The sequence below is a fragment of the Sinohyriopsis cumingii genome, chromosome 17 (assembly GCF_028554795.1).
Source record: "Sinohyriopsis cumingii isolate HCF-2022 chromosome 17, ASM2855479v2, whole genome shotgun sequence".
In the NCBI taxonomy this organism is placed as follows: Eukaryota; Metazoa; Mollusca; class Bivalvia; order Unionida; family Unionidae; genus Sinohyriopsis; species Sinohyriopsis cumingii.
In genome coordinates this window covers 5,062,206-5,074,999 of record NC_142977.1, presented here as the reverse complement: position 1 = coordinate 5,074,999, position 12,794 = coordinate 5,062,206, and the positions used below count along the sequence as shown (strand labels likewise).

The window sequence follows — 12,794 nt, the reverse complement described above, 5'->3', positions numbered from 1 at the left end:
ATGGATCAGAACTGTAGCTTGTTCACTGCATAACAAACCATAAGTTTTGATATCCAAATAGACACAAAGCGGCAGAGAAACTTTGTGCAAAGTGGCTGTGAAATGATCTGTACCTTACTGAATCATACATGGGGAACAAGTTTGGAATGTCTCTCTTTACGCTAATTTATGTAGTCATTGACTAAATGTGCCGACATGATACAAGGAATAGAATTAGTAACAGGGCCAAGTTCCAAGCAATTATATTCACCTTGTTAATTTTTTGAAGGGAAGTGGGTGTGTTTAATAATTTTATGGCAGTTGTTTTGTGCGTCTGCAATAGGTATACATACATAGCTGTCTCCATTCCAGTACTTGGACTTGGTATAGATAAGACTTTCATTGCAAAGGAACTTCCACTGTTTGTTCTGTTTTGAAAATAATGCCATACAAATTTAAGTGAAGAGATGAAAATTGTAATAAAATGTCTCAAACGTATCCATGCAATGCAAAACAACTGTGCAGTGAGCAAGTCGAGCCCTGCATCATATGAAATGGAGGTTGGATATAGAACTGAGATACCTAACAGGTAGTCTGTTTGGAAGTATTTTTTTATGTCTCATAAGGATGACAAACCTGTCTGTCTGTAATGTACTTACTAGGAATACAACCAAGATGTCAATATATATAAAACGGCACCACCCTACTGCTTACCAGAAATACAACCAAGACGTCTATATATAAAACGGCACTACCCTACTGCTTACCAGGAATACAACCAAGACGTCTATATATAAAACGGCACCACCCTACTGCTTACCAGGAATACAACCAAGACATCTATATATAAAACGGCACCACCCTACTGCTTACTAGAAATACAATCAAGACATCTATATATAAAACGGCACCACGCTACTACTGAGAGACTTGCTAAAGATGAAAAGATCATAAAAGTTGATATGTTTTATTGATAATGTATCGTATCATAGGCTGTGTATTGTCAGTCGTATCAATAAGTGACAGAGGTGTATCATTTCACCCCTAATTGTTATGGCAGAACCAAAACCAAATCCACAATAAAGAAGCTTGTTACTTTAAATAAAACCACATCCACAATAAAGAAGCTTGTTACTTTAAATAAAACCACATCCACAATAAAGAAGCTTGTTACTTTAAATAAAACCACATCCACAATAAAGAAGCTTGTTACTTTAAATAAAACCACATCCACAATAAAGAAGCTTGTTACTTTAAATAAAACCACATCCACAATAAAGAAGCTTGTTACTTTAAATAAAACCACATCCACAATAAAGAAGCTTGTTACTTTAAATAAAACCACATCCACAGTAAAGAAGCTTGTTACTTTAAATAAAACCACATCCACAATAAAGAAGCTTGTTACTTTAAATAAAACCACATCCACAATAAAGAAGCTTGTTACTTTAAATAAAACCACATCCACAATAAAGAAGCTTGTTACTTTAAATAAAACCACATCCACAATAAAGAAGCTTGTTACTTTAAATAAAACCACATCCACAGTAAAGAAACTTGTTACTTTAAATAAAACCACATCCACAATAAAGAAGCTTGTTACTTTAAATAAAACTACATCCACAATAAAGAAGCTTGTTACTTTAAATAAAACCACATCCACAATAAAGAAGCTTGTTACTTTAAATAAAACCACATCCACAATAAAGAAGCTTGTTACTTTAAATAAAACCACATCCACAATAAAGAAGCTTGTTACTTTAAATAAAACCACATCCACAATAAAGAAGCTTGTTACTTTAAATAAAACCACATCCACAGTAAAGAAACTTGTTACTTTAAATAAAACCACATCCACAATAAAGAAGCTTGTTACTTTAAATAAAACTACATCCACAATAAAGAAGCTTGTTACTTTAAATAAAACCAAATCCACAATAAAGAAGCTTGTTACTTTAAATAAAACCACATCCACAATAAAGATGCAATGTTACTTTAAATAAAACCACATCCACAATAAAGATGCTTGTTACTTTAAATAAAACCACATCAACAATAAAAAAGCTTGTTACTTTAAATAAAACCACATCCACAATAAAGAAGCTTGTTACTTTAAATAAAACCACATCCACAGTAAAGAAGCTTGTTACTTTAAATAAAACCACATCCACAATAAAGAAGCTTGTTACTTTAAATAAAACCACATCCACAATAAAGAAGCTTGTTACTTTAAATAAAACCACATCCACAATAAAGAAGCTTGTTACTTTAAATAAAACCACATCCACAGTAAAGAAACTTGTTACTTTAAATAAAACCACATCCACAATAAAGAAGCTTGTTACTTTAAATAAAACTACATCCACAATAAAGAAGCTTGTTACTTTAAATAAAACCAAATCCACAATAAAGAAGCTTGTTACTTTAAATAAAACCACATCCACAATAAAGATGCAATGTTACTTTAAATAAAACCACATCCACAATAAAGATGCTTGTTACTTTAAATAAAACCACATCAACAATAAAAAAGCTTGTTACTTTAAATAAAACCACATCCACAATAAAGATGCTTGTTACTTTAAATAAAACCACATCCACAAAAATGATGCTTGTTACTTTAAATAAAACCACATCCACAGTAAAGAAGCTTGTTACTTTAAATAAAACCATTTTATGAATTTTAAATAGGGAAATAAAATTTTGTTTGTCCGTCCTTGTTACAGGAGTTATAATTTCTACCCAAATAAAGTTTTAATACCGATTTAATGGAACATGAAACTGACGTCATTTGTCATTTTTGTGCTAATTGCTAATGGTCACTAACATCTTAAAAATAATAATGAAATGTTTCACAACAGAATTTTTTAAAATTCCTAATGTAATCTTTGGAAACTAACCAGAGATTACTCATGATCAGAATAAAAAATGATAAGAAAGATCCTGAACATTCATTCTTAAGGCCTATTTTGTTTTCATTGACAGGTTTACATGTGGGAAGGAGTGCAGGAAACGGATAACATTATGGGGCCTTAGGGTACGTGTGCCACCCCCACGAACCCACATAACTCTCCCAATTCAGGGACCAGTTGATGATGAGATCATGAAAACCCTCAAGGTCAAAGGGCGAAGGTCAAAAATCTTTGTGCCCATTGAATGGTAAGTATATTTGTGTAGGTTATGATAGCAGCAGAATGCATATTGAATGAGATAAAAGTCAAGATGTTGGATGCTTTTTATTATGAACAAAACCTATGCATGCTTGTGATGTGATCTTGCATCTGACTGGTTGAGATTTTTTTACCAGTCCAAAAGCTTTGTACTTGATAGGATTTAATCAGTTTTGTTAAATAAACCTGCCATCGAAATGTTGGTTGAAAAATATTACAAATGAAATTCATGCATATTAATGATGTGACAATGCATCTGATTGGCTGGGCTTGTCAACCATCTATTATTTCTGACCAATCAAACTATTTTAATAGTCTCATATTATGAAAATGTTGGAGGAGTTCGATTATGAGCTAGATGTATGCATTTTATTTAGGTGATCTTGCATCTGAGTGGCTAATGTTGTTACCATGGAAACCAAATTTTAAATCAGAATTTGCTCCAGGTGAAGCTAATATTATCGTAATATTATCATTGTTGAAGACAGGTAGATCTGTTCATATTGAGCTACTTTGGTTGGCCAAGATTGTTAACTCTGGATCTAAAGACTATTTCTATATCAGCTTCTTTGATGACTTCATTTACATGAAAGAGATTGGATAATAATAACACTATATCGTTGCCTTTGATGACTTCAGCTACGTAAAAGAGATTGCATAATAATAATGCTATGTCATTGCCTTTGATGACTTAAGTTACATGAAAGATTGCATAATAATAATGCTATACCGTTGCCTTTGATGACTTATGTTACATGAGATTGCATAATAATAACACTATATCTTTGCCTTTGATGACTTTAGTTACACCCAAGAGATTGCATAATAATGCTATATCATTGCCTTTGATGACTTCAGTTACATGAAAGAGATTGCATAATAATAATGCTATATCTTTGCCTTTGATGACTTGTGTTACACCCAAGAGATTGCATAATAATGCTATATCTTTGCCTTTGATGACTTCAGTTACATGCAAGAGATTGCATAATAATGATATATCTTTGCCTTTGATGACTTCAGTTACATGCAAGAGATTGCATAATAATGCTATATCATTGCCTTTGATAACTTCAGTTACTTGAAAGAGATTGCATAATAATAATGCTATATCATTGTCTTTGATGACTTCATTTACTTGAAAGAGATGGCATGATAATAATGCTATATTATAACCTTTGATGACTTCATTTGCATGAAAGAGATTGCATAATAATAACGCTATATCATTGCCTTTGATGACTTCATTTACTTGAAAGAGATGGCATGATAATAATGCTATATTATAACCTTTGATGACTTCATTTGCATGAAAGAGATTGCATAATAATAACGCTATATCATTGCCTTTGATGACTTCAGTTTAATGAAAGAGATTGCATAATAATAGTGCTATATCTTTGCCTTTGATGACTTGTGTTACAGGAGATTGTGTAATATTGCTATATCATCGTCTTTGATGACTCAAGTTTCAAGAAAGAGATTACTTAATAATAGTAATGCTTTATCTTCAGAAAGGATTTTCATTAGGCTATAGTGAAAGATCTAAAATCAGCATGATATGAAGTTTTTTTCTTTCAATACAATTATGCATAAGCCTCCTTAGTGAAATGGTCAGCTGTTATGTAAGCAAAGTGAGCAATATCAGACCCACTTGGTCCTCTTGTTTTATGATGTCATGGCAGATACAAAGCATTCTGCAGTGTTTTGATGGAATTACATCTCCTTTCTGGATTGATTTTGGATCTTTACTGTATTGTTTTCCAGTACATTTCAACCAAGATAGCTCAGGATTAACTCAATACAGGCATGTTCAACCTACATCCCACAGGCCGAATCTGGCCTGGTTTTATCTGCTTATTTACATCATAGGGTGTGGCTTTAAAAATCTTTTATCTGGCATTCACCCTGGAGGAAGTTGCACAGGCCTAATTTAATATATTTGTATGCAGTTAGGCCTGAACACCGTCTTCTAAACATAAATGTTTCTTGTGGTCCATTTGTCTGCTCCATTTTTTGACAGGATTATTGATCAGGCTTATATTTTAATATAAGAAGTTGACTATTAGAACACCATCATGGCTTGTGAATGTTTCCATATACTTTGATGAGGTGGTATCATGCCAGTCACCTATCGGAAAGACAACCTGACTTGTGTATACTTCCTGAAAGGTGAAGCTCAGCAAGTGTACATACCATGCTGATGGTGCAATACATTCTTGTTGAGTATGTTGATTTCCAGCCAGTGAGAAGTACCTTGATATCGACTACATGAAAAAAACATACGATAATTTGGATCGTATGATAATGTGGCACACGAGAATATTGTAGATATTTGGAGGGAATGCTATTTATATAGCTAATTTCAACCAATTGTTTGATGGCTATTACATCTGTTAATGTTGTCGTTTGTTTTATATATATATATATATATATATATATATATATATATATATATATATATATATATCTTTTACAGTATTTTATCATGTTTACAGCTTATATTTTATCTTGTACTTCATGTTTACATTTTTGGGGACGGTTCATCTTTCTAAATGTTTGTGCAATTTACTTTTACATTTTTTGCACTTTGCCTTTAGTTGACACAGTGTTGTATAACATATACATTCATGATTCAACATATTTTGATGTAGCTTGTTAAGTATTGGCAACTGTTAAGTATCGGCAACACATAGTCATTATGACTGTTCCACCTTTTATTTCATTTTTCTTTGAGTATGGTCCTTTTTGTCACTTTCAGCGCTCAGATTGGTGCTTGACTTTGTGCATCCTGGTCTTTCTATTGATCAGACTGGGGCTTGAATTCAGACCGCTTTATCATTCTTTCTAGTGAAGAGAATGGGACTTGAATTCGAGTCTTTTTGTCACTCTTTCTAGTGAACAGAATGGGACTTGTATTCAAGCCTCTTTGTCACTCTTTCTAGTGCACAGAATGGAACTTGAATTCAAGTCTCTTTGTCACTCTTCCTAGTGAACAGAATGGGACTTGAATTCGAATCTCGTTGTCACTCTTTCTAGTGAACAGAATGGGACTTGTATTCAAGCCTCTTTGTCACTCTTTCTAATGAAGAGAATGGGACTTGAATTAGAGTCTTTTTGTCACTCTTCCTAGTGAACAGAATGGGATTTGAATTCGAGTCTCTTTGTCACTATTTCTAGTGGACAGAATGGGACTTGAATTTGAATCTCTTTGTCACTATTTCTAGTGAACAGAATGGGACTTGAATTCGAGTCTCTTTGTCACTCTTCCTAGTCAACAGAATGGGACTTGAATTCGAGTCTCTTTGTCACTCTTTCTAGTCAACAGAATGGGACTTGAATTCGAATCTCTTTGTCACTCTTTCTAGTCAACAGAATGGGACTTGTATTCAAGCCTCTTTGTCACTCTTCCTAGTGAACAGAATGGGACTTGAATTCAAGCCTCTTTGTCACTCTTCCTAGTGAACAGAATGGGACTTGTATCCAAGACTCTTTGTCACTCTTTCTAGTGAACAGAATGGAACTTATTCAAGCCTCTTTGTCACTCTTTCTAGTGAACAGAATAGAACTTGAATGAGAGCTTCTTTGTCACTCTTTCTAGTGAACAGAATGGGACTTGAATTCGAGTCTCTTTGTCACTCTTCCTGTAAACAGAATGGGATTTGAATTTGAGGGTCTTTGTCACTTCTTCTGGGGCTTGAATTGGGAGGTTGTTTTAGTGCTCAGACTGGGCAGACCTGCCAATTCTTATGATTTTGCCACAAGTCTTATGAAACTTGCCCATAAAATACATTTATTGAACATCACATGCCAATTTGAGCATATCTTGTGGCGGGAGATATGATTGCCATCGTCATGTGAAATGGAAAAGAATTTCCAAGAATTACTTAAAGTTGAGAGATAGCAACAAGCCATTGAGCTGCATAGGGTTTGGAACAAGAATTTGTGCAACTGTGCTAGTGGTAAATAAAGTCTACGCATACTTTACAAACTTTTTCAGTTGAACATAATGTTTATCATTGATGCGTCAAACTTTCAATTACGTTTTCCAGCTTTACAATGGCAGTTATTAATATTTTGCTACACCTTACTGAAAACTGGTCAATCTTACGGAAAATAATCAACTGCCTTTCTGAGACAGACTCGTCAGGGTTGGCAGGTCTAACTGGGGTTTAAATTTGTGCCTCCTTTTATTCTTTCTAGTGCTCACTGGGACTCGAATTCAGCAATCTGTTACTCAGTCCTGTACTCATCCTGGGGCTTGAATTTTGGCCTCATTGTTCACACAGAGTCTTGGTATAATTCTGCTTTAAAGGTGTATAGATCCACCAACTGATTTTGCAGAAGTGAAATCACAGAGGGAATGATTATAAATATGAATCAAAGATGGTTGATGCCTCCCGGAATAAAATAAAAGGTTATAATTACTGACCATTGAAAATATTTATAAATTCTGTAGGTAAGACTCAAGACACATCATCCATTCATTTTAGTTACTACAGTACATGGATTGTTTTCAATCATTATGTTCCCGGTAGTATTTAAGAAAGATTTGTCCTGTTGTGTTTGTTTGAAAGTAAACAACAGGCCATGTCTATCTTATATACCACAGGGAGCATTATTCAAATTTAACTGACCCGAGGTACATACCTGTGCACTCGTACAAATTTTTATTCAAATTTAACTGACCCGAGGTACATACCTGTGCACTCGTACAAATTTTTATTCAAATTTAACTGACCCGAGGTACATACCTGTGCACTCGTACAAATTTTTATCAAATTTAACTGACCCGAGGTACATACCTGTGCACTCGTACAAATTTTTATCAAATTTAACTGACCCGAGGTACATACCTGTGCACTCGTACAAATTTTTATTCAAATTTAACTGACCCGAGGTACATACCTGTGCACTCGTACAAATTTTTATCAATTTGTTTCAGCCAATCACCAGTTCCTTTGAAGCCATCCCCAATTCATCTTATTGGAGCTCTGCAGACTGGCAAACATGCCAGACGTCTATTTCAGGTAAGATCATACTCTATTTCAGCGATGACATTTACAAATTTGGACTGGTCCAGATTTCAGTCTGTCTTTTTTGATGGAACCTAATTAATTTCCAATAATTGCATCATTTAATATAGGCTTTATCTCTGTACATTTTTGTTTGTCTTTGTTTTTCATGGAGTTTACCAATAAGGTAGATGAATGAGTGGTGATGTCTCAGACCTGTCTTTAACCTTTCCTAGTTTATCTTACTCACTCTCTCACTCTCTCTCTCCCCTCCCTCCCTCCTTTTGGATTGGCTGGTTTGTCTCATGCAGGTCAACATGATTGTTTTAATATACTTGATGCATTCATTTTCTATCTTGTTTGTAGGGAACAAAGATGTACGAGAGCTCAATTCAGGAAGATGAAGAAGCTGCAGCCGCCGCCACAGCCCTTCAAGTAGAGAGTGTTCGCAATAAGAAGAAAAATAAAGTAAAGAAACCCCTTCTGGATAAGCTAATACCCCTTCCAGAGAACTTTGATTCTTTTAACCATCCATTTAAAACAGAAGTAGAACAAAATGAGGAAAAACAGCTTAGTAAGCAAAGGGGCAAAATTCTGAATTTCTACAGTAGAATGGTAGAACTGGATGCTGTATCTCAGTTTTCTGATAGTTCTAAATCGGCAATAATGGAAGGTCCCCCTGTACTTGAGAAAGAGGAGCCTCTAGCACCAAGTTTAAATAATTTTGCACCAGGAGATCCCAAAAGGAAACCAAAGAGAAGATCCAACAGAGTCAGTTTGGATGACTGCAGAAAAAGGAGTCTTCGGATAATTGACATGGAGCGAAGGAGTTCTCAGGGGTCTGTGCAGAACACTCCTCCAAATATCGTGGATCAGAACTTGTCACTGGTATCAGTGGGTGACCTGAAGAGTATAAAGACAAAGCAAGTGAACTATTTTGTAGCGAAAAACAAGCAAGGATTTGCAGAAGGTCTACTGGTGACGGGAAAGAGAATGCTTCCCAACAGCAAAGTTCAGTACCTCATAGAATGGGATGGCTATGCCATGTAACAACAGTTGTCATCTTTTCTTTCTCATTAGAACTTCCACTTTCTCTGATCTTTTGGACCGATAAATGAATTATGATCTGGTTTCTGACCCATTATTCTTTGCTTTTGTAAACAATTTACAAATTTCACAAATATGTATTTGTTTTGCATTACATTAGGCAAACTCAAGGGAAAAAAATATGAAGCTGGCTATTGTATAGTGCTTTTTGTGTAAAGAAGCTATTGAAAAGGAAGGAAACATTGCAGATACTATTTCGGGAATAAAGCTGTTATCAGTAATAATTATTGAACAGTGTGGCATATTGTAGCTTGGAATGTACGTGGGGATTTGGAGTTATAAATTTCTTGGTAAAACTTTATTTTGCATATTAAGAGATGATTTTGATTCATGATATGACACCAATAAAAGCAACAGGCGGCCAAATATTGAAAAATACTTATTTTGGAAAATCTCAGTTTATTTGCATGACAAGACTTGATGAGCTTGTTCAATATTCTGCGTGTGACATTGCAGTGCTTTTAGCATCGAATCATGTATGCTGATACAATACACATCTTATTTTCAGCTTGATTCTGAAAGTAAGTTTTCATTTTTTTTTTTTTTTTTTTGTTTTTTTTTTTTTTTTTTTTGTTTAGTCGAGGCTGTTCCATTAAAACAAACTTGGGACCCAGGGAATTTGTCACTGATAGATGCAATTTAGAATTTTGTATTATTTTCTTTTGGTGATCAGTATCCTGGCACATATTTTTAAAAACTGCCTTCCCTGTGTGTATAAATGGAACAGTCATTCTGTACAAAATATTGATCATTCCTTATTTCTCAGATTTAGATATTTTCTACAACACTTGTGAACAAACTTGAAAGCCTATTGTTCATACTCTTTTCTTTTGTTTTTTTGTTACACCTGAACTCAACAAACTGTGTACATCTTTATCTTTTTATTTCCATAGGTTATAATCTTTTTTTTTTTTTTACATTCAAGTATCATTGATGTAATGTCCTTCCTTTTCATGTTTGTGGTTGTGTCCTGGACCTTTGCCACCTCGCCTGTGACAGGTGGGAAAAGTTATAATTTTTCTCTCAGCGACTCCAGTGACACGTGTTTATTTTTTTTATTTTTTTAAGTCACATGAAGTGAAAGTCTTTTATGATAGTGGTTGGATTTAGAAGCAACATTGGTGAAGTATTCCTGTATATCGAACGATTGTACGATCTGCTTGGAGTTTATGACTTGCCTGCATAAGCAGTAACTATGAAGTGTCGAGAGGTGAAATACTGCAAAACATTTGTATTTGAAACTCACAGAATAAAGTTATAATCTGTACTTGCTGTATAATACCTATGTCGAGCCCAGGAAATATTTATTTCCTGAGACTACCTCTCTCTCTCCAAACATTATAACAAAGTTTAATATATCTCAGTCTAAGTGAATGAAGTCTTTGAAAATGTCTCCCATACCAGTCAAATAGGGTCCAGCACTCTGGGTCTACTGATACAAAACTACACAGACCCAGATCTGCAGTCACATAATGTCTGTGCAGATCAGAGTCTGTTCATTATGTAATCAGTACAACAAATAACATAGACCCTGACCTGCTGACACATTACGCAAAGGCAGATTCGGGTCTATGATGTTTACTGTTAGACTTGACTTGTATGTGAATATATACGGTATGTATCATTTTTAAATTGTACCTTGATGCTGAAAAAATATAGTGACTTGCAAACATTTGGCATTTTGAACCTGACTGTAAAGTGTATAGCCAATTGTGTTTCACAATTTCTGGTCGTAATGGTCAACCTTAGGCTGGTCTTTCCATCACAATAAACTTCAGACTGGCCTTTCTGGTCAGAGTAATGTGGGTATGTGAGAAATTTTGCCAGTAGCCTCTTGTGGGTCAGTGGTTCTTTCCAGGGTTTTCCCAGGTCCTTCCTCCACCATTTATACTGGCCACCATGTATAGCCTATCTTGGGCTGAAAAATGGCGTTAACACTACAGCAACAACAACTGGTTACAGTAAACCACAACCATCACACTGGGGCAGTATATTTCAAAGGTCATGTCTTTTTTGTAGAAAAGTATATGATCATGCCTTGTTTTTAATCATCTGAAAAGTAATAAATGCTTTTGTACTAATCGATGCAAGGAAAATTTCACACCAAAGATACAAGATTTTACCATTTACCTGATGCTAAAAGAAGCTGCTATGAATGATGAAGGATTATGTTTCTTACATTCCTAGCCAGAAAGCTTAAGTTCTTTTTAAAAAATGGCTTGCATAAATGAAGTTGAAACTGACCTCAGCTTCTAAGTAAGGAAATTTTAGGGATTGAGGAAATGGAGGCAGTTGTGGCAGTGTTTACATCATGGTATGATATAAATAAGTCAAAATGGCAATACACCAGTCATGTGATTTAAGGTAACTCCAGTTAATGTATGATAGAGCTCTCATTTTAGGAATATTAGAGATGTTTTCGATCAAAGTTCTAATCTGGAAGGCGGTGATATATGATGAAGTAATTTTTAAGATTGCGTCTACATTGTGTACAAAATAATGCAACCTTCGTAGAACACAAACCTTGGATTGATGTCAGATTTTATGCAAGAACAGAGCAAGAGAAGAAGGCTATAGTTTGGGTCAGAAAGCATCAATTTAGGCCTAGCCCCATGTTCTCAAAATTTTAGGTACAAAAATCTAGCTAAAGTGCAAAGGCGTATAGTTCTAATAATATGTAACTTGAGTTAAAGTTCAAATCATAAAGCTCCAAATTTTTGCTTTCACTAATAGGATGCTGAGTAATGTCAATGTTCTGTGTATTATCTCTGTTTGTGGGGTTTACAGCTCGAGTTTTGAGCTTTAAAAAAATACTGAGAATATGGGTATTGTTGAATCCAACTTTTGTTTATGACTCTGTTCAAGATGCTTTTGCTTAATGTATCAGAAAAAATGTAAACTGTGCCTAAACTGATCAGCTGGGGGTGGGGTTAAAGTACTAAAGTTGTATATTACTTAGGCTTTTTCCTTTTTAAATAAAGACAGATATAGTCGGTTAGTTTGCACTTGTCAGTGATTCGATAATGTTAAAAAATAATTAATATGGTTTATCCATGTCACTTGAAGAAATGATAAATCTGGAGTGGTTGGTATGAATGGCAGCTGAGCCACTCAATCGTAATAAAATTCTGTCAAGGTGTCCCATGAAATATAATAGAAAAATCATTGTTTTGTATGTACATTTTACTCTGTATATGTATAGATTTAAAATTTATTTTCCAGAATTTTGAAAGACAATATTTTATCACTGTTATGTGTCCTTAAGAGTCCCTCTCTTTTAACTAGCTGATAAATTTTAAAGACTTGTAGATTCACCCACCAGGGTCCGAGCTTCTGCAATATTGATCAGGGTTAATTTGTGTGGTCAGTATATGTATTTGTAAGCACTACAATTTTTATTTTCAGGTTGGCAAAAAAAATCATTTAATTTAAACATGTTTGCTATTGGTAGCTTGCATTTGACTTTTCAGCCTGATTTCATTATTGATTGGTGAAAATTACTTGCAACAAGTAATTAATATTT

General features: G+C 34.4%; 1 protein-coding gene across 1 annotated transcript in view; it reads left to right on the top strand.

The window, feature by feature from the left end:
- Positions 1–12,264, top strand: part of LOC149777678 (uncharacterized) — a 72,023-nt gene extending 59,759 nt beyond the window's left edge. Inside the window, exons 13-15 of the mRNA XM_089938722.1 lie at positions 2,965–3,138; positions 8,095–8,179; positions 8,531–12,264. Of these exons, the coding sequence (XP_089794848.1) occupies positions 2,965–3,138; positions 8,095–8,179; positions 8,531–9,214 (943 nt within the window). The 3' untranslated portion in view covers positions 9,215–12,264. The remainder of the gene's footprint in view (positions 1–2,964; positions 3,139–8,094; positions 8,180–8,530) is intronic.
- The last annotated feature ends 530 nt before the right edge of the window (positions 12,265–12,794 follow it).